The following is a 22092-nucleotide window of genomic DNA, read 5'->3' on the forward strand; positions in this document are numbered from 1 at the left end:
GGTGATTTTGATGATTATGGTATGGGAGGACTACTCATAGTCATGAGCTATGAGATTCTTCCGTGTATGTTTCTAGTATCTACCATATTTTGCATTTAACACTGGCATTCCCACCCATAGTATCTTTTTTTTTTCTTTTTCTTTTTTTGTGGGGTAAGCTAGAACCACATGATTTTGAAATGGTAACCTTCACACAATTGTTTTATGCCCCATGGGCCAGCTATAGTATCGCTTACTAAGTGTATATGTAATATATTTTGATTTTGATGACTTAATGAGAAAAGTGCAATTCATGGTTCTAATTTCATGTTTGTTTGTCATTTGATTGTCATTGATTTAGCAACAAGTTGTATCAATGTTTTGTAAATGTTATAGTTCCCACAAAATTTAGATCTTTATGTCTATATTTCACTATTGTAACGTGTCTCCTGTGTCTTACCCCGTGTCGTGTACTTGTATTTCCGTGCCTTTGTGTCATGTGACTTAAACATATGTAGTAGTAACAAGAGTAATAGCCGTTGACAAGTTCAGTGGAAAAACTCAGCATTGGAGGGAGGGCTCTAAGGGGTCTTCTTCTCACTCTAGGATCAATGGAAGCACTTTTGGGAAAATTTGCACTCCTTAGAGAGTGTGCTCTTGGGTGCCCTTGGGTTTGCTCCTAGGACTGCTTTTGCAGATTCGGGAAATCTGCTGGTTTTAATTTGTTTTATTTTTATATGTTGGCTGTTCTACGGTCACGCCTCACAGTCTTAAGGAAGATGTAGACCTTGTGAAAGCCCTAATCCCTATCCATTTCTTCTTGCTTTTCCCTTTTCACAAGAAATGGGCTTTAAGAGGTTCAACGAAGAACTTGAGGAAACCAGTTTTTTGAGAGCTTGGAGGTGTGACTGGACACTGCAGAAAGCATTTTTTTGCTGTTAGAGAGTCAAAACATCATGGAAAACTTTCTTTATTGAAGAAAAAGGTTCCAGGAAGGGTGTTTTTTATTAACCTGGAGCTTTGAAGAGGTAAACTCCAAGACTAAACTCTTTTTGTTTCTTTGTTATTTGTCTTTTCTCTGTCTTCTTTAACTTCTATTTTCTATTCCTTCCTTCCCTTCTCAACCATTTGGGGGTTTCACAGCTTGCGGTGGTGCACATCCTTGTGGTGGGGATTCTGTTATTGATCGATATAAAGCAGCTATTTCTTGTTGCAAGAGGCCACAAGAATAGACTTAAGTTCATTGCAGTGTTTCAGTTCATATTTTGTAAATTAGGCAAATAGCCTATTTGATGAACATTGTTCTCTGCATTTTGTAACTCTGAGTCACAATGGCCTATTTTATTTCATATTCTACTCCCTGCTATTTAGTTTATAACCTAGCAACTACTAGATTGTTGTTGTTATCTGATCCATTTCATTCTACTTCATGGTTTTCTATTGTACCTACTAGATGATCGATGGTATTTGGTTTTGTTACTAAATGGTCAATGCTCTAATCTAGGCAGTGCTTGATGATAATAGTAACTGTGATAAAAGTTCTTTTGTTAACGTTTCAAGGTTTGGTGTTAAGGATTGAATAATTTTTGTTCTAGCTTTTTTGAGCTTCTAAATATGGTTTCAGCTTCTCAACTTTAGGAGCTTGCTCTTTAAGAAGTACCACTACAACTTAAAAAGATGCAATATTAACTTGAGGGAAATCAATAATCCAGAAAGGGAAGGTTCATAGCCAATGTTGTTGTGAATGTCTTTATTGGAAAGGCCTTTAGAACGATGTTGCAATTATAGCCATCAGTATTCCTTAAAAGTTAAATGTCTTTAATAAGTAGTTCAGACTGTCCAAAGACGTTAACTTAATGGTAGCTAGGAAATGCCAGGGGACTGTTCCTCATCTGTGGAAGAGCTCAAAATAATCTCTCAAAAGTTGTTTGGCCAGAAAAAACTAAAAATGGCTGCCACAGATGCTTGATGAAATTGTTTTCTTCAATACCATTTTCAGAGCTTTATGGAGTTTCAGTGCTCTACCTAAACTGCAGCTGTCATAACGATCAGGTTTCTCAAATTTTGATCTTGGTTTGATCATGGTCATTGATGCTGATCTCTGAGAAAATGACAATTCCTGAGATTTTGGGAGTTTCTTCACGTTTTTGTAATAATCTTTGTTGTTCTTTGGGGTTTTCCACGTTTTTTGCCTGTCAGTTTGCAGCTGTTTTATACCCAGACCTGGGATTATTGGAACTAAATTACTGAATAGTTTGTTCTTTTGTTTTAAGAGTTATATTGAGTAAAAATGAGTAAAATCCTTGAGGTTATTTGATCTTTCAATAATTTTGTGTACAGCTAGATTAAAATTTTAAATAAGTGCCTGTTCTATCTGCAGTGGAGATTAGACATACGCTGAAAAGGAAATTCTAGTAGTGTGAACTCTCAAAGCATTTTATGCAATAAATTATTATTGGGTCTCTCAAGGGCAAGAAGCTATTTGGTTATCATGAATGTTCTCCTTGCAGGGTGCCTGGATGCATTTCTGGAAACAAGGGGTATCAATGTCTTTGTGAGGGCTGCACGTGCTAAGTGAATTCTGTGTCACAATTTTCAATCGTGTCTTGTCCTCTGCATTTCATAGTGGGCCTCATACTTTGTAGCTCCCTCTGTTGCTCAATACTCCGTAAAGGCTAAAAATGATGTTGAAAAAATTGGACATGGGAATATCTCAGCAGACATCAAGAAATCAAAATATTGGAAAACTTGGGAAAAAGGTGGAATGACTGGAATAAAGTTGAAAAAATTGAAAAAAATCAGCTTGGGGAATAAAATTCAAAAAGATTGGAACATCACCATTTCCTTGGAGATTTTTATGACACTGCCTAAAACAGAGGTATCAAAGTGTTCTTTTCGGCGAATGGGTTGGATTAGATTCATCATCATGCATGTTTCTCTATTGATAGTCTGCACTCATAGGTCCAGACATTCCTCCATTCTTTACTAGATCCATACGTTGAAGGTTAGATAAGAAGCTGGACAATCCATTCAACAATGCCTGGCCATAATTTTAAGAGTGTTGGTATGTACACAAATTTATAGCTTTTGCAGTAGCTTTATCAATGAATTTCTGTGGACTATTACTTGCGAATGATAGGTTCTGTTATCACACTCTCATTCACAGAGATAAGGGTTTGTAGCATTCGCCGGTCTTCATGTTGGGGAGCAAGTCTCAACTGATTGATAAATGCCTGATATCTTTCTAATGCTGACATCTGAATACCTCTCGGGCCATAAGTACTAAGATCTTTTGGGAAGCATGGTTCAAGCCTATTAATGAGGTACACCAATTCAAGATCGTTTAGATATTGGCTTCGCTTGTTTACTTTAGAGCACTTCTTAGAAAGTAGGAAGCCTATGATTGATGTTTTTCCTTGTAGTTATAGGGCTGGAAATTTGAAATCCGATTCAATTTGGGATGTACTCCTGCTTCTAAAATGCTCAGTTGACTCCCAGTTCATATGGATCATTTTAATTGTCAAAATGGCAATGAAGTCCATATGTTATCCAGATTCGGAATTGAGTGGAAATTTTAGGAGAGTATCTGGCTTCTTCAAGCAATTTCCTTTCATCGAGGGATCCATTGATTGCTTTATAGAATGCCAAACCAGATATTTGACATGAGAAGGTGGCATTGCATACCTTGCAGGTCTTTTTACGCTTCTCTGTAATTTTCTTAGCCCTTGTTTTATGGCAATGTTGGATGACTTGATAGAAGATTAAGGTTATGGAGATGTATGTTCTGTTTTATATTCTTTTTCCTAGGAAATTCTCACAGGGAAACTTCTAGTCGCTTCCATGCATTTGTTGGTCTAGTGCAAAACCCTTTAGTGTTGGTTATGGTGCCTGACAGGGGAGGGAATTTTAGTAGTCGAGGGAATTGAACTGGAGACCTCTTGTACGCTCAAAGCACTCAACCACTCATGCCAGCTCACTGGGCTACTATGTTCTGTCTTTATAGATGTGTGTGTGTGTTTTACTTATATAACATAGTGATGGAATGATGGTTGTTTATCTTAGAATTGCATAGTTGATGCCTTTTCTTGTGTGCTACTGCATTATGAACATTTGTGCTTCATGCTTATGAGATTCTACTGCTACCAACTATAATGCTTTTGGATCTGCTGGATTCATTGATGCACAACATTCAGTCTCACTCTGTTTTTAGTGTTTCGTACATCTTCTTCGGTGAATGCAAAACTTTTGAAGAAACTGCACAGATCAGAATCTCCAATAAATTTGAATTGCATTGCGAGCATTCTTGCATACGTAGGCTTACATGGTAAATAATGGCGTGATTCAATGCAGGTACTTGGGAATGCAAAAGGTGCCGTTGCAGTGGTGGTCTCAATATTATTATTTAGGAATCCTGTTTCTTTTATAGGAATGGCTGGATACACCCTTACTGTTTTTGGTGTTGTGCTCTATGGTGAATCAAAACGTCGATTGAAGTAAAATGCCTATATTTACATCCAGGTGCAATAATAGGGCATGTGCACTTGGAATATAGGAAGAATATTTCAAGAATTAAATCTTCATTCTTGTAAGAAACATTCGCGTTTGAGTAGTGAACAGTATTCTTTGGTAGCTCAGAGATAGTATTGCTGGTGTGGAACTGTATCAACATGACTATGGGAAATGATTGAAACCAGGACACAGGGAACTTGGTTAGGAAGGTTTTTCAAGTTACAGCTTGTACTCTCTGAGTTATCCAACATTAAACTGAGACCAACATTTGGTCCTGAGGTATTTTAACATTCAAAGCATTGATTTCGTTCTGATACTGCGGTGCAAGACAGTGATGTTGGTTGCAAGAAGCAATAACATTTCAGTCTCTGTGCTGATGGTGTTTTGCTTCTCATCAGTGAATTGTAATCTGTTTTGCAACAAGTTTGGAATGCCATTCCTTTTGTTGTTAACTATGTGGAGGAATGGGCACCCGGTTTTGGGCAGAGATGGGAAGTGATAGTAGATACTGTATGGAACTCTTGCGATGTATTAGTCTGATGCAATTCAGGTTATATTCACTTTGCCTCCTCGAGGCTGTGTTATCTGTAATAGTTTAAAGTTGCCACTGACACGGAAGAGAAGGAAAATTGTGAAAGTGATATTTCCTTGTGTTACTTATTCTATGAACTTCCATAACTAGATTTTCATGTGTTTATTTCGGCTATGCTGAGAAACTATCCTTATTTCCTATACCTTTTGTTCTGGATTTCAAAATTCACTGTTATATCTGTTCTTAGAAGTCATGATGGTTAAAACATAAGAGTACCGAAGGCCTTGACACTCAAAATACAAATAAAGCTTGCACTGCATATCTTAGTATGCCTTTCAATTGAACTATTTCTGCAATTATTTTCTCCATTGTCCTTGTTTAGTAAGGGACATCTCACTGTCTGTTACTATGGATTATTTAAACTAGTCTGTCTTTTTTTCCATATGTTTAAATGAGATTCTTAAAGTAGCTGAGGAGGTACGTTAAATACACTTCAATAGAATGCTGCAAAACACATCTTGTACATGGTTAGGTTGCACAAAATGGTGCTCTAATTTGAGTTTAATTTGAAGTTCTTAAGATTAAGCTTTCTATTTTGAGGACTCGTGAGTGTGGTATTTAGTTCAAACTGACTTGCAATTAATATGATATGTTATAAGTCATGATTCGCTTGAATCTCAATTTGGCAACTTGTTCCCATGCTTATTGAACTGTTATATGAACGGAACATTATGGTCGTTCATAGCTTTTATAATGTTCTAAGAAGCAATAAATGAAAGGAAGAATATGCCATGAAGGTTTTTAAAAATAAATCGTCTTTACTTTCATAATATCATGGCATAAATTTGTGATCGAGTATTGAAATCTTACATGTCTAGACAAAAGAAAGCATGCCATTTATAAAACTTTAATGAAAAACTGTTATCATCTAATATTCAATGGATTAGAGCTATGCAACTAGCTTGTTTATTTGTTTATTAATAATTTAATCTTTTTTATATCTAATTTAGTTTCTGCATAGAGATGTTTTATGCCGACGTAACATTGTGAGAGATGGCAATTGATATAAACTTTTTGGGTTGAGGGATGTGTTAGCGGGTTTAAATATTTTCTTTTAGTTCAAAAAGGCTCACACCCTATGGTTGTTGTTGTGGAGGCATCAGACTGTGTGCATATCAATATGGATATTTGATTCACGCTTTTTAAAATCTCTGTGACAGCTTGCTTATATCCCATGGTTATAGTTTTTTGCATTGAACTTAAAATTTGCAGACTTTGAGATACTTGTATGTCAATTATTGGATGTCGATCAGTTGCTGAATAGTTTTATGAACAGTATAACGTTCTATTTGGCTAATGCATTTCGTCTATGCAAGGCCAAAAAATTGATCCGGTCAAAGTATAAATCTTGAAAAATTTGATGTCTACTTTCCCTTTTCCGCCCTCTTCCCATCACGAAATAGCTCTTCCTTTGGGAGGGCCTATGGATGGAGATACTAGTCAAAAGTGGGAGGAAGGTATTGGAGTTCATGTTATGTGTTTTTATAGGATAGCATAGTACTCTACACTTTGCATCACAATGAAGATGATTATGTTGGCTGTTTAGCTAACGATTCTTTATTTTTTTTGGTAAGTTTTTCATTGATATTTCACAAAATTACAATGTCCATGAGTTTTTATCTCTTTGTGGCCTATTGCATGGGAAACCAAAACTTGTCAAGCATTAGTCAAAAATGATTTGTAGGGTGGAGCACCAGAGTACAAAGTATTAGAGCTTCACCTATAACAGGAAAAACCAGTGGAGAGTATGACAAGATAATAGACTAGAGTTCTCAACTGCATGCATGGAACAAACAAGAAACTACAAAAGTATATAGCTGTCCTGTAAGTGGGAAAACTAGCTAATAGAACAACAAGATAACCAAAGTTGTAAATAGTGAAAACAAAGCAACAAATATGAAAACCCCGAGAGCCATGAAGATAGGGAAGTGCCCAATTCTATGGGATGGTTTGCATCCTTGCAATGTGGTGTTGTTGTTGGGCCTAGAGGCAAGTCTATTTCTAGGCGAGCAAGATGGCCCTCGACGTCCAACAATAACAACTTCAATTCATTTAGCTTGGTTCAAGATATTATCTTGAGCATCTTGGTGGTCAACCAACACTTTTCCTAGACGCTTCTTTTCATGCCAATATAAATCCATTGTATACAAGTAATCATTATGTTTGCCTCTGGTGTTTTTAGTGTCAGGAATGCAAGCAATGATACCATCTAGAAACTCCTTGTTCAAAATTCCATCTTTCATGGCAAACTTTGTCCTCTTCAACATGAATTCTTGACTATATCTCAGGGGGAACGTGGGCTTGATAATGACACAAAAACCTCAGTGTGGAATTGAGCTCGTGAGCCTCCAACACTACCATATATTTAGCCACCTCGATTGTTTCAAGTGCGTTGGTGAGTCATTTTTGTTGTGGAAAGGAAGAGAGAGGTTTGACTATGAAGTCCCAAAATTGAGGGACAAATAAAATGTACCTTGCACAAGATATTAAGGCCACCTTAAAATATGAAAACAAATTATGCTACAACTTGTAAATTCCCCTTGGCTATGGACAATTCCATTGTGTACAAGCCCAAATAAACTCCACAATGAAAGAACACAATGAAAGAGCACCATATTAATGATAAAATTACTTATTTATACATATGCAATCTAGGTACAAGACATGTGTGTCTCGTTGACTTATTAATCGTAAAAACGGAATGTAAAACTAATTACATATCATACAATATACCATAACAATTTCGAAGGATTAGTTAACATTACCCCCTTAATTTGAAGGGACATCTGACATGCCGAGTAACATTTTGAACTTTTCAAACTTTTCACGTCCCAGTGGCTTTGTAAATATCTCTGCGATTTGCTTTGAAGTAGGACAATGTGTCAGATGAATAACTTTGGCTTCTACATACTGTCGAATCAAGTGATATTTGGTGTTAATATGCTTGCTTCGATCATGAAATTTGGGATTCTCGGCCAACTGAATTGTAGAAGAGTTGTCGACGAGTAGTGGAGTTGAAATCTTTTGTTTCTCCTGCAAGCAAGTATTTTGCGAAACCAAATGATTTCTTTTGTAGTTTGAACCGCTGCAACATATTCGACTTCGATGGTAGAATCAACAGGAGCAGATTGCTTATGTGATTTCCCACTGATGGCTGTTGAGCCAAAACTCATCAAATAACCATAGGTAGAGAATCCATTCTCTTTATCTTCATCAAAATCAAAATCTGAATAGCCGATGAGATGAAAATCTACAACTTTGGAATATTTGATGCCATATGTTCGAGTGCCTTTCAAATACTTGAGCATTTGCTTTGCTGCATTCCAATAACCTTCACATGGCTTATGCAAGAACTTGGAAAGTATCCCTACAACAAAAGCTATGCAGGTCGAGTAGTAGTTAGAAATTCAAACTTCCAACAAGTTGTCTGTACTTTATTGGATCTTTAAACATACTTCCTTCAATGGAAGTAAGCTTCAAATTCTGCTCCATATGAGTAGCAATAGGATTACAATCCCACATCCCAAATATATCCAATAGATGTCCAATATACTTTTTGTGAGAAATGAAAATATATTTGGGTTTTTGATCAACTTCAATCCCTAAATAATAATGCAATAAAACCAAATTTGTCATGTCAAAAACTTTCAATAATTCTCTTTTAATGGACGCTATATAATCATCATTGTTTCTTGTGATCATCAAATCATTTACATACACAATCAAATATACAACTAACTTTCCAATTTTCTTAACAAAAAGAGTTGCATCATCCAAATTGAATAACTTATAATTCAACTTAAGAAGGTGTTTAGTTAACTTTTCATACCATGCACGAGATGCTTGTTTCAATCCATACAAAGCCTTATCTATTTTTCTATCTTTTGCTCTTTTCCTTTAACAGAAAAACTTTCTGGCTAAAACATATAAACATCCTCTTTCAAATAACCATTCAAAAATGTTGTTTTAACACCCATATGATGCATCTTCCAGCTATTCTGAGCTGCAAGAGAAAGAAAAGTTCTAATTGTGCCCCATTTTGTTGTAGGAGAAAATGTTTCTGTGTAGTCAACGCCTTCCTCCTGAGCATAGCATTTTCCTACAAGTCTTGCCGTGTATTTATCAAGCAAACCATCTGCTTTGTATTTGATCTTATATACCCATTTGCAACCAATGGGTTTGACACCTGTAGGAGGATCCACTAACCTCCAAGTTTCATTCTTAATAAGTGCATCATATTCCTTTTGCATTGCATCCTTCCATTCATCACAATTAGCAGCTTCTTCAAAACAATTAGGTTCGCTAATTGTACAATGATTGAATTCACAGTCATGAGAAACATTACCTAAATCACCTTTAGAAGACATTCCTGTTTCAAAATCATCATACTTGCTTGGAAATTTTCGAGCATGTGTAGATCTTCGTAAAGGTTGCTGAAGTGGTTGTGATGGTTGCTCATCTTGAAAAACAGGCTCAAGAACAGGCTCTTCAAGAGCAATTTCTGGTCCTGCAGAAACATTACTATCATCCAAATTTTCTTCAGCAATAACATTCTCATGAGTCAAAGATGGAAGAACCACAAACTGATCCAGAATGGGAACCCCCCCTTCAGTGTGTGGAACAACATTATCAGATTCAAAGTAGAACTTCTTAGATGCAAATTTCTCCAAATGAGCTAGTTGTTTATCAACAGTGGAATTACTTTTATCTCATTCAAGGAAAATAACATCTCTCGAAAGAATGAACTTCTTGTCTATAAGCTTTGGAAGTAGCATAATATCCCAAAAAAATACATTTGCAACCCCTAGCACCTAACTTCTTGTGCTGATGTTTAGGAATTAATGCATCACATAGAGAACCAAATGCTCTAAAATGTTGAACAACAGGGAGACGATTATACTACATTTCATAAGGAGATTTATTATTGATGACATAAGGACAACGATTGCAAATATAAATTGCACAAAGCCCTGCGTCTCCCCAAAACATCAACTTAACATTCTTAAAGAACATCATAGATCTAACCATATTAAGCAAAGTTCTATTCATAGGTTCTGTGACGCCATTCTGTTGTGGATTGGAAGGTATGATAGTCTGATGTTTGATTCGACTGTCCTTCAAGTATTGTTCACAAATATGAGAAGTGTACTCGCCACCATTATTAGTGATGAAAATGCTTATATTATGTTGAGTTTTATTTTTAATCATCAAATGAAATTTTTTAAAAACATCAAACACTTGTGACTTATTCTTCAACAAATACACCCAACACATTCTCGAGTAATCATCAATAAATGTCAGCACATATTTATTTCCATTTGCAGTTGCAACAGAGATAGGTCCACATAAATTTGAATGTATGAGACCTAATTTTCGTAAAGATTTGAAAGAACTATGAAAAGGCTGTTTACAATGCGTTCCTATAATACAAGCATCACAAGGTATAATATTTCTTGGAACTGTCATAAGATCTTTAATACCTTTTTTTTTTTTCCATAATTTTGATGCTGCCATAATTGATGTGACCAAATCGATCATGCCACAACAAGCTGGGAGACATGATATCACTTTGTTGTGCCAAAAGAACATAATTTTCACAAGAATTAGTAGATGAAGTACAATTTAATTTTAAAAGTGTACCTTCTTCCACACCAGTCATAACAACTACATGATCAGATGCGCTTCTTATTTCGATGATGCCATCAAATATACGAATAGAATGATTTTGCTGCCAAATATGGATAAGAGACATCAAATTTCGCTGAAACTGTGGAATATAAAGTACACCCCGTAGAACATAATCTGCAAAATTCGGTATCTTCAAACGAATAGACCCAATGTCAGATGGTTTAATTTGAGACTTGTCAACAAAGTAAATAATACCATCAATATCATCACTGAATGTTTCAAAAAAATCTCGCCTAAAAGTCATATGACAAGTGGCTCCTGAATCCAAAATCCAACTATCTTGCTATGAATAAAACGCAGTGTTGAAAACATCACTCATATTAAAATTACAGTGAACAACAATGTAATGTGTAGACTTTGAGGATTTTCCCTTATCTGGTGGTGGTTGATCTTTCTTTTCATTTAATTGTTCTCTCCTTTCACTGAGTTTCTCTCAAGGGATTTTACATTTAGTAGAAGTATGACCAATTTTACCACATCTAAAACATTTGATAGTTGGTCGATCATTAAAATTCCTTTGTTGTTTGTCTCCCTGATTATTCCCCCCGCCCCCCGACCTCTATAATTTCTCCTACCATGAATTCTACTACTTATATCACCTTTAGAAGTTTCAACATAAGATTTTTGATCCTTTTGTGCAAGGCACAAAGTTTTTACATTAGAGTTAGGTGGAGCCTCTTTCTTCCCAAAGTCTTTTTCTCTCTCAACTATTTTGCTTACTAGTTTATCATATGTAATGTCTTTTAGTTGTCCACTAGCTTGGAGAGATTCCAAATAGTTTGAATAGACAGGGTGAATCTATGAATAGTTTGAAATGAATTTTATAAAAGCTGTAAGTTGTAAATCTATTTTCATTCTAGTGTCTTCTATATCATGAAAAATGGCTTTTATTTCAGAGATACTTTTCAAAGAATCATTATCCTTCATCTCCAAATTAAACAACTTTAACAATCACTGAATAATTTCGAGTTATGAGTGTGAATCATATAATTCTTTCAACCTTTTTAGTGCTTCGAATGCAGTACCACAAGAAACGATATATCTACTTACCTCTTCTGTCACCGATGCAGTTATTAACGCATATGCCTTATTGTCCTTTGTCTCCCAAATTGCACGCTGCTTCTCATTATTAGGCGGTTCTGGTGCAATTTCTTTTCCATTACTATCTTTCTTGCCTTGACAAACTTCCCACAAATCGTTAAAAACAAGGGCACTTTTAAGATTTCTAAACCACTCTTGATAATTTTATTTTCCATTAAAAACAACTCCAACTATGGAAACTATTGAAGTCATAATTGTTAAGTAGCCAAATATTCTTCAAATCCTTTCAGATTCAAAATAAATGCAATACTTCTAAAAAGATATAAATTCGTTTCTCTTCTTGTTTTAACAAAGTTGGCTTTGTGGTTTAGTGGTAAGTTTCAAAAATAGCCTAGTAAAGAGCTAAGTTCAAATCTTATTAGCCTCCAAAAATAAATTTTATTTTACCAATGGCTTCTTAAAAAAATATGTATTTCAAATCAGTAGAAAATTGGCCACCAAAAAATATATATCATCACCAGAAAATTGGCCACCAAAAAATATATATCATGGCCAGAAAATTGGCCACTCTTCAATTAAAAGTTTTATTCAAGCCACTTAAATATATATACTTCATTTTAAGTATTCTTCAGAAATTTATTTGTTGCAGTAAATATAAATAATATCCTTTAAAAATTTTACTGTCATTAAATTCCTGTTTACTGCGTAAGTGGAAATACTATCCTTCAGAAATTCTTGTTTATTGCCGTAAATGAAAATACTATTTTTAAGAAATTTCACTGTAAGTAAACTCCCGTTTGATGCAGTGAATGCAAATAAAGTCTCCCAAAATTAAAATAACAAGTGACCCTTAGATGCATGGAACTTAGACTTTTAGCAAACAATCCAACAATTATTGGTACCAGACTTAGTATTGGAAATTTTATATTCTAACTTCCAATGATATATATATATATATATATATATATATGCCACTCAATTTTTCCAATGATCGTTCATTATGACTGAAAGATATGAAACTTATAGAGAGTCAATAGTTTGGGCATCCCACTGCATTGCTCCACTGAATTAACCTTATGCTGCACTCTATCCACAGTGTTCACGCTCCGCGTCTTGTTTGCGCCATAAACTTCAAATACATGGGGTTTAGAAACAACTCAACCAGGGCTTTGATACCACTGTACAAGCCCAAATAAACTCCACAATGATAAAACACAATGAAAGAGCGTCATATTATTGATAAAATTACTTATTTATACATGTGCAATCTAAGTATGACACAGTTGTGTCTCAGTAACTTATTATCCGTAAAAACAGAATGTAAAACTAATTACATGTTATACAATATACAATAACAATCCCGAAAGATTAGTTAACACGTAGAGAGTGAGAGAAAAGCCAAAAAAAACATCCAAACAGAAATGATAAAAAAAGGTTTTGGGCGAAGAGTCACACTCAATAGAAAAAATAAACCAAAGAAGATTACCAATTTGAAAAAGAGAGCATATTCAAGAACCCAAAGATAGTTCTCTCCATGAAAAACCTAGAGGTGCGAGAGGCACGAGTAGATTTAATGCATGTCAGCGTGTGAGGTGATTCAGTGCATCACATTCTAGTTATTAATTGGCGGTTAAACTGGTGGCACATTGGAGGCTATCACTTCCTGGAATTGAGGCCTCCCTCCTCGTTACCACATCTATGTGGACGATGAACACCCCATTAAGGACCTAATGATCATTTATTCAAAGTTGAATATGCTTTTCATACATATATATATACTTCAATGATTTTGGGATCATGAAAAAATAAAGATATTTAGGTACTTGTTTTCTTGTAGGATAACGTATTACTCTACACTTTGCAACATTATATATATTTATGCTGATTGTTTATGCAATGACTCTTTTATGCAAGTTGAAATTGCTTTTCATTTCTGCTTTTTGAGATCACTTTGATCTGTTTGGGATCATGAAAAGGAGAGGGATCTTTGAATGAAAATGCTTTCCCATATAAAAGGAAACGAGGGGTTTGAGTGAGTTTATTTGAAATGGTGTTTCCTTACATAGAGGGGAAGAAAAACTATGGAATGTGACCATTGTGAAACCTAAAATTCATTAGGTTGGTTGTACCATAATCAAAAGTTATTATTTTATCTTCATTTAATATTTATAAGCATTTAAATTTTTTATAATCTTTACAAAATATTTAGTAAAGAAATTACATATTGAATGCTATTTTTGACGAAACACATAATAAAGAATGATACTAACTATGATAATATTTATTTTAAGGTATGGCCATATTAGTGAGTTCTATATTTTTATTCATTTTTTTTGTTTGTTTTTTATTGTGAGAATAAATTTTTGACAATTTGAATATGAAATTAATTTCATTATATTTTGTTACATAAATTAATTAAGAATATTTCTTTCCATTTGGTGGTGTATTTATGTTATATTTTTTAATATCTACTCAAGTTTAGAGTTGTTTCAAGAATGTGGTTTTTCCCTCTTACATATAATTTTAGTTTTATATTTAAATGTAGGTTAGTGTGAAGAAATGACTTCATCAAATGAAAATTTGCTTAAATCTGGTTGAGAAAGATATATGAGAAATACTTCGCTTATACAAATTAGAAAGTTTAGAGACCCTGAAACCTAATTGAGTGGATGCTAAAATATTATAGAGTGTGTCTATGGTCCATGGCATTTCAACGGGGATGCCCGGAAGGTGCTTTTAGTATACTTGAGAATAATTAAATGTGTAAGTTAAATGAAGACAATGAAAAAACAAATGCTAATGATCTATGATTTCTATCTTAGAAAGACACTACTTTATTGAGGCTAGGCTTTGTAAGCTTAATATGACAATCAATTAAGAAGGTTTTATTTTACATATTGATAATATATTTATGTTTAATGCAAAGAATGGTGTAATCATTTGGTATCCCAATACATTATAATTGTTAATATCCATTTGAAATCGATAATATATGTTAGTTTTCAAAGACAAATTTTGTCACATATTTTGTTGATAAGTTTCATAAGTTTGTTGAGATATTTTATTTCATTTCTTGACTATAATTTTGGTCATTAGACATGGGGTGGCTTCAACATTAAGAATGATTGTTTATTGTGTTTTCGTTTACCTCATTTTGTTCCATTTCATTTGAATTATGTGATACAATTAGGCCTTAAATATTACACGGAATTTAAACAAGCTTTATGGATTATGTTTTAAAAACTGATTTAGTTTAATGATATTTTTTTTGGTTTTTTTCCCTTTTATTCTCCTTCATTATTTTTATCGTTATCATAAATATATTTTTCTTAAGTGATGCGTGAATAACTCCTCTGATGTACTTATGTGTTGGCTAAACTTTCAGTTCCATTTGATTATTTTTTAATAAACAAAAAATATTAATAAAATTATGATTTCAATTTTAATCTTATTCAAAATATTGTCATCAATAGCTCATGTAAGGTTTTTGAAAAATTATGCTTATGATTATAGAGATTAATATTGGTTTATATATAATAGACTTTGTGGTAGTTAGACATAGCCATAATAATTATAAAGATACAAGGCTTCCATAAGACACACACAAAAATATATAAAATGGATAATGATTGCTATTCAACATGATTATGTCTTTGTATAGTGCTTGAAACAATGGCTCACAATAAATGGTCACAATCTCGAGGATTAATTTATATAACTATGTTTATTTGTATTATATAGTTATTAGCCCACGAGGTCTTGGATAGACGATGATCAGGTGCTCTGTTAAGGCACTCCTTGATGTGAAGTCACTGGTTGCTCTGTTAAGGCACTCCTTGATGTGAAGTCACTGGTTCAATTCCCTGCCCCGATTGGGATGATACATTGAACAGGATGAAGATGTAGTCTTGCAAAGTTTACAGAAAAACATTATATAATTATTAATATAAGGTATATCACAACCACTAAAAGATGGAAGGAGTAGAAATATATTTATCAAACTAATGAAAACTATGACCTCAAAATGATATCTTTGACCGAAAAAAACCATATTTTATTTTGATCCCACTTGTTTGAAATTATGGCATGGACAATCAATACCATCGCAAAAAATTAACATTCAATGGGAGAGTAGATTTCCATAGTTCATATTGAGAGATTTTTTTTTTTAAGAAACCATGTAGAGGATTTTCAATCTTGTCCAGTTTCTTCCGAAAAAATTCTCCCAATTAAGATTCAAATCGAAAATTTATGTTTTAATAATACCAATTTTATCTTTTAACTTAAAATTATAACTTAATTGAAATCGCGGTCTTGAAAATCCCTATTATTGCAAATAAAAAAAATCCTATTAAAAGAAAAATGATATAAAAACCTTTTAAATAAATAAATAAATTAACATATGACCATTTAAAAATAATAAAAATAAAATAAAAAACAAAACAATACCATGCTTTAAAAACAACTGAAAAAACAATCTAAGAAAACAAAAATAAAAAAAATTCCAATAAGAATAGGTAACTTCAATTATTATACCAGATATAAATTTTCATAAATGTTATTAACGGACCAGATACAACATGTTTACGAAGACTTAAATCCATACAACTGAGGAAACAAAATGTCCACAAAATCGCTCAAATTAATATCCTTAACAATAAAATAAAATAAATTGAAACCAATTATATATATATTGTGTTTTTAAACTCTTTTTCTCAAATTGTGTTAACCTATTTTTAAAATAGAAGTGATTGTATATTTTCAAAGCGGTAATTTTTCCCCTTTAAAAAATTGTTCAGGAAGGTATTTTAAAAAAAATATGTAAATTAAAGAAATACAAATGTGAAATAAGAATTTTCAATTTAAAAATTAGTTTTATATTTTTAATTTCTATGGTGGTAGTTGTTAGAATTACAATTTTAATTATGTTGTAATTTAATTTTAAAAATCTAAACATTGTAAACTTTGAAATGGGAATTGATTATGTTACCCGTTTTATAGAGATAGTAAAAAAGTGACCCAATTTTGAAAATGGGTGATGCAGAATACACGTTTTTTTTAGAGCATAGTTTTTGGCACTATACATTTTTTTTTATGTACATTGCATTTTAGAATTGTAGTGATTTTGAAGATGATTTAAAAAAGTGGTAGTTCTACACCATATCCTTTTTTAAAAGTTTTAGTTTTAGTTTTTTGTTTTGTTTTGTTTTTTGTTGTTAGTTAGTTAGTTTGTTTGCTTTTTTGTTTTTTTTTTTAATCTATGAAATGTAAATAATTATTTTATAAATTTAATAATTTTGGAAGTGGTTTTCTTTTTCATATCTTCTTGTTTTTATTTTTTTTGTAATATGGTTTTTATTGTTTTGCGTATTTAAAGAAGAAGGTCGATATTTTGAATTTTCGATATTCTACATATTTATACATCATTAATTAATTTTTCAATTCACATGAAATAATTGTCTCTAAAAAACAATATTTTTTAACAATTCACATAAAAATAACAATTTTTAACATAAATATAACTAAAAAACTACACGTTTTGATAATTTTTTTTTGCTAGAAATGACATGTCAAAATCACAATTTTTATAGGAAAATTTTAACTAAAAATGGTTAAATAATAGTTTTTTAATGAATTTCATGTCAAAATAATAATAATAATCATTTTTATTTATTTATTTATTTATTTTTCAAAAAATAATGATTAACTTAAAAATTAATGTGCAAATCACATAATACAAATATTTTAATTTTTTTTTTAAATCAAAAATTAAAAATTAATTTTATTTATTTATTTATTTAAATTTTTATTTTTTAAATTATATATATATATATATATTTTAATTGGCCGTGGCACACCTGCCCCTCGGCCGCCCGTAAATTTTTATTTTTTAAATTATATATATATATATTTTAATTGGCCGTGGCACACCTGCCCCTCGGCCGCCCGTGGTGGTGGGAGAGCGGAGGGGCCATGGCCCTTTTTTTATTTATTTTTTAGATATTTTAAATTTTAAATTAAAAAATTAAATTTCTTTTAGAAAAAATTAAAAATTTTTTAATGATTTTTTTTTTAACAAAAGAAAAGAAATTTGTTTTAAAAAAAACAATTTTTTTTTAATAATTTTATTTATTTATTTATTATTATTGTTATTATTATTATTTTTTAATTAAAAAATGTTTAAAATTTTATTTATTTATTTATTTTTAAATAAAAAATGTAGGTTTAATAAAAAATAATTAATTTTTACTTATTTATTTATTTTTTAAATAAAAAATACACATTTCTTTATAAACTGTAAATGTTTATTTATTTTTTTCATTTGGAAAGACATATATTTTACGTCATTTTCATAATAATAATATTATTATTATTTTTAATAATTTGAGTTTATTTTTGTTTTTCTTTAATATTAATTTTACTAGGTTTTTTATTTTATTTTATTTTATTTATTTATTTATTTATTTATAACTAGTTTGTCTTTAATTTTTATTTTCTCTAATTATTGCTAATGTTATTGTTGTTGTTGGTTATTTTTATTTTTTTACTCATATATATATATTTTAATTTTAATTTTTTCCAAATTTTTTTATTATATATATATTTTTATATTTGTTTTTTTAAGTAATCAACATTTTAATCCTAATTTTAGTAGTTTTAATCTTTGTTTGTTTGTTTCTTCTTCTTCTTCTTCCTTTTTTTTTTTTTTTTTTAAATCTAGTTTTTAGTTCTCTGTTATTTTGTTTATTTATTTTTTAAATTTTTCTATTTTTACCTACTTAAATTTTAGTTGTTGTTGTTGTTTTTTTTTTTACAAGATAGTGTTTTTTTTTACAATTTATTTGTTTATAATTTTATTTTTTTTTTTAAGTTTTTTAAATCTTATTATTAATATTTTTTTTGATTGATTATATATATATAATATTTTAATTAATTAATTAATTAATTAATTTTTTTTAATTTTAATTTTTTTGTTTTGTTTTGTGTTTTTTTCATTGTTTTAATTTTAATTTTGATTTTGATTTTATTTATTTATTTTATTAATGTTTTTCAGGGTCATGATAAAATATTTTATGCTATTATTTCAAAATGTTGAAATTTTACTTTTGAAAAAAAAGTGTTTTCCGAGCGTTAACACTTTTTGTTTTGAGGGTGTTTTTTGGACAATTTTTGCACCAAAAATTGGTTTCACCGCTATTTTTAAACATGTTGAAAATTTACCCAAGAAAAAAAAGGTGTTATTCTAGCATCAACACTTTTCGTTTTTAGCACTGTTTTAGATGTTTTTTCGAGGTTTTTTTGCCAGAGTTCCCGTTTTGAGTTTATAGTTCCCGTTTCAAAGTTTACATTGTTTATAGTTGACACTATTTAAAGCATCACAATTCAAGGGTTAATTTCCCATAATGGTATTGGTTGTTAAAGTTAGATTTTAAACTAGTCACAATTTTAACCATCCCCTATACGCCAAATATGACTTTTAGAAGAAAAAAACTTTGGAGAGTTTTGGTTAAGTTGGTAACTTTGTTTAAAGTAAGTATGTCATACATCCCTCATGCATTAGTGAACTTAGTGAACAAGAAATATAGGTTTAACCAACTTCCTGCAAACCAAGTAGAGCATAAAACTTTGACAAACTTAACATTTGTTAGAGGCTTGGTGAAGATATCAATAATTTGGTCCTCAATGTAACAATATTCAAGATGAATAGCTTGATCTTGAATCCATTATTGCATATAATACCAGTGGATTCCAAAAAGCCTAATGTTAATAATACATCATATGTTGTGCAATATGCATAGCACTTTAATTATTATATTGGAGAAAACATGGTTGCTTTTATCAAATTCCAAATTCACCTAATAATATTTGAGTCCTTATTTCCCATTGGCCAACAATGACAACATGCTTATACTCAACTTTAGCGGTAAAAAAAACAATCATGTACTATTTTCTCAACCAAACAACAATACTTAAGTCAAAGAGATAAACAAGGTTTGAAGTATTTTTTTTACATCTCTGCCTCTTATCCAAGTTGTGTTGATGTATACCACCAAGGTAGCTTTATCCCCAAAAGAGCATTGAGCCCCAAGTCGATAAGTATTCTTCTAGGTCTTCTTTTTTTCTTACATATATGAAATTATGGGTTTAACTTGATTATCTGTTCCTTTAGAGTGCTTTTGGTTCATCATATTTTCTTCTCAACTTTAATGCGATAAAGAATGTGCACTCATAAAGCCTCATTGCACATGACCCTTTGTGCACAACCTTTACAGATGTTTCATTGATATTATACCCACCCATGTGCACATGACCCAAACTGAACTACTATTCTCATATCAATGTGGGACTCCAAATGGCTTCTCTAACACATAAATCAACACTCAATAAATTGCATTATATCAAATCTAGATTCTTTAACTATGTCGACATGACCTTATGGTTGGGAACCTTATGCACATGCCATTCCAAGTGATCATAGTTGATTGAGTCTCACCAACTCTTGTGAACAACTTAAAAATACCAAACATGTATAATAGACTAATTTATGGGAATATCAAGATTTTGTTTCCTTGTTTGGCATCTTCAAAGCTAATTTTATCACTTCTAAATCATCGGGAACCTTTTCACTTGACTCGTATAAATATTTATCATTTCTATGCATGTCATCAATGTTTGATAGATTTAATTTTTGATCATTGACCACCATCGAGCTGTCAACAATGCTCATCATATCTCAAGGCACAACAATTTCCTAACATGACTTCAATCATGCCATTTCTTTTAGCTCATAACTTTTGTATCGATAATAGAGCTATAATTGGGCTAATTCCTTGTGCTATTGTCACACTTTGGTTGAGATTGTTCATTGTTCCTATTTTTAGTGTTTTCACTTCTATGCTTTACACCTACTCTTTTGAGTAAATGTCATATTGTTATTAACTACATTACCTATGGCCAATGATGTCCTCATAACATATACAAATTGATTTTGCACTCATATCTTACATTAGCTAAGATTTTCCTTGATTGAATTTCCATTTACAATAATTTGTTTCTATGTTGCAACTAACTTAGAACGATTTCCTTTGTTGTTTTTTTGTTTTAGTGCAACCAAGTTGCATTGCTTGGCCAATCTCACTATGGATTGAAGAGCAGTGCATAGTTAGTTGTATTAGAGCATATACACTCTAACTTCCATGCCATACTCATAGGTAATCAATTTTGAAGACTTTTAATAATAGTGTATAACGTCTATGTTTTGTTTCAGTAGGTTACGAGAAAGTGAATGCATGCATGGACATGCTTAGAGTAATGAAGACATGGTGTCGATTCTACTCCCCCAAATCATCCACACATCACAATTGGAGATGGTAGTAGGTAATTCCGTTGATTCTTCCATACTTGAATCCAAGGTTTTGTAGTCCATGATTAATGAATCTCTTCAAAAGTAGTGTGAAGAGATGATAAGTTCCTATATAGATATATTATAAAAAGTAGTGCCTTAGAGTATGCTTACATGATCTAGCAATCATTGATCAATCCCATTCAAAGGTTGAAACTCGTCAAGGTGTTGATAAAGCATAACTCCATTAATTCTATGCTTGGATATAAGGTTGTGTAGTCCATGATTAAGGAAGCTCTTCAAAAGTAGTGTGAAGAGATTATAAGTTCATTTATAGACCCATTCTAAAAAGGAGCTTCTTAGAGCATGCTTACATCTTTTAGCCATCATTGATCAATCTCATTCAATGGATGAAACCCTTCAAGGAGTTGATAAAACATAAGATCCCATGGTTTGAAGGAAAATTGATGTTAATGCACTTATTGAATGGTTTGGCGCCCTATAGACATATTTTGACATTGAGAATTATGGTGATGCATATAATGTTAAGCTTACAACTATGAATATGTCTTTGATGACCAATGCCTTGTGAGAAGCTAATAACTAGCAATGCAAAGAGAATGATGAGCTAGTCATTACATATGGGATGGAAAGTTATCAATGTCAAGTGACACATGATAAGTTCCACCCACTAAAACATTGTGAATATTAACACATGCAATGCAAATAATTGTTCGATTTCTATGATCAACATATTGACGATTACATGGGCAAAAAGAGGTTGTACAAGTAGATTACTAAGAAGATAGAGTTCTAGACAATGGAAACGCTAGGGAACATCCTTATATTCACACACAATATTTAGGGGAAGCAAAAGATTATGTAATGCATAAACTCTCCTGGTGATTATCATGAACAAAAATGCAACACCCCTATGGCA

The 22092-nt window shown here is 31.8% G+C and overlaps 1 protein-coding gene across 1 annotated transcript in view; it reads left to right on the plus strand.

Annotated features, from left to right (window-relative positions):
* Positions 1 to 5388, plus strand: part of LOC149236766 (putative sugar phosphate/phosphate translocator At3g11320) — a 39265-nt gene extending 33877 nt beyond the window's left edge. The window contains exon 4 of the mRNA XM_089372493.1: positions 4330 to 5388. Coding sequence (XP_089228619.1) covers positions 4330 to 4476 — 147 coding nt within the window. The 3' untranslated portion in view covers positions 4477 to 5388. The remainder of the gene's footprint in view (positions 1 to 4329) is intronic.
* Positions 5389 to 22092: the final 16704 nt, after the last annotated feature.

Source organism: Pinus tabuliformis, chromosome 8 (assembly GCF_031772625.1).
Source record: "Pinus tabuliformis cultivar Carrire ecotype Pingquan chromosome 8, CPIR1, whole genome shotgun sequence".
In the NCBI taxonomy this organism is placed as follows: Eukaryota; Viridiplantae; Streptophyta; class Pinopsida; order Pinales; family Pinaceae; genus Pinus; species Pinus tabuliformis.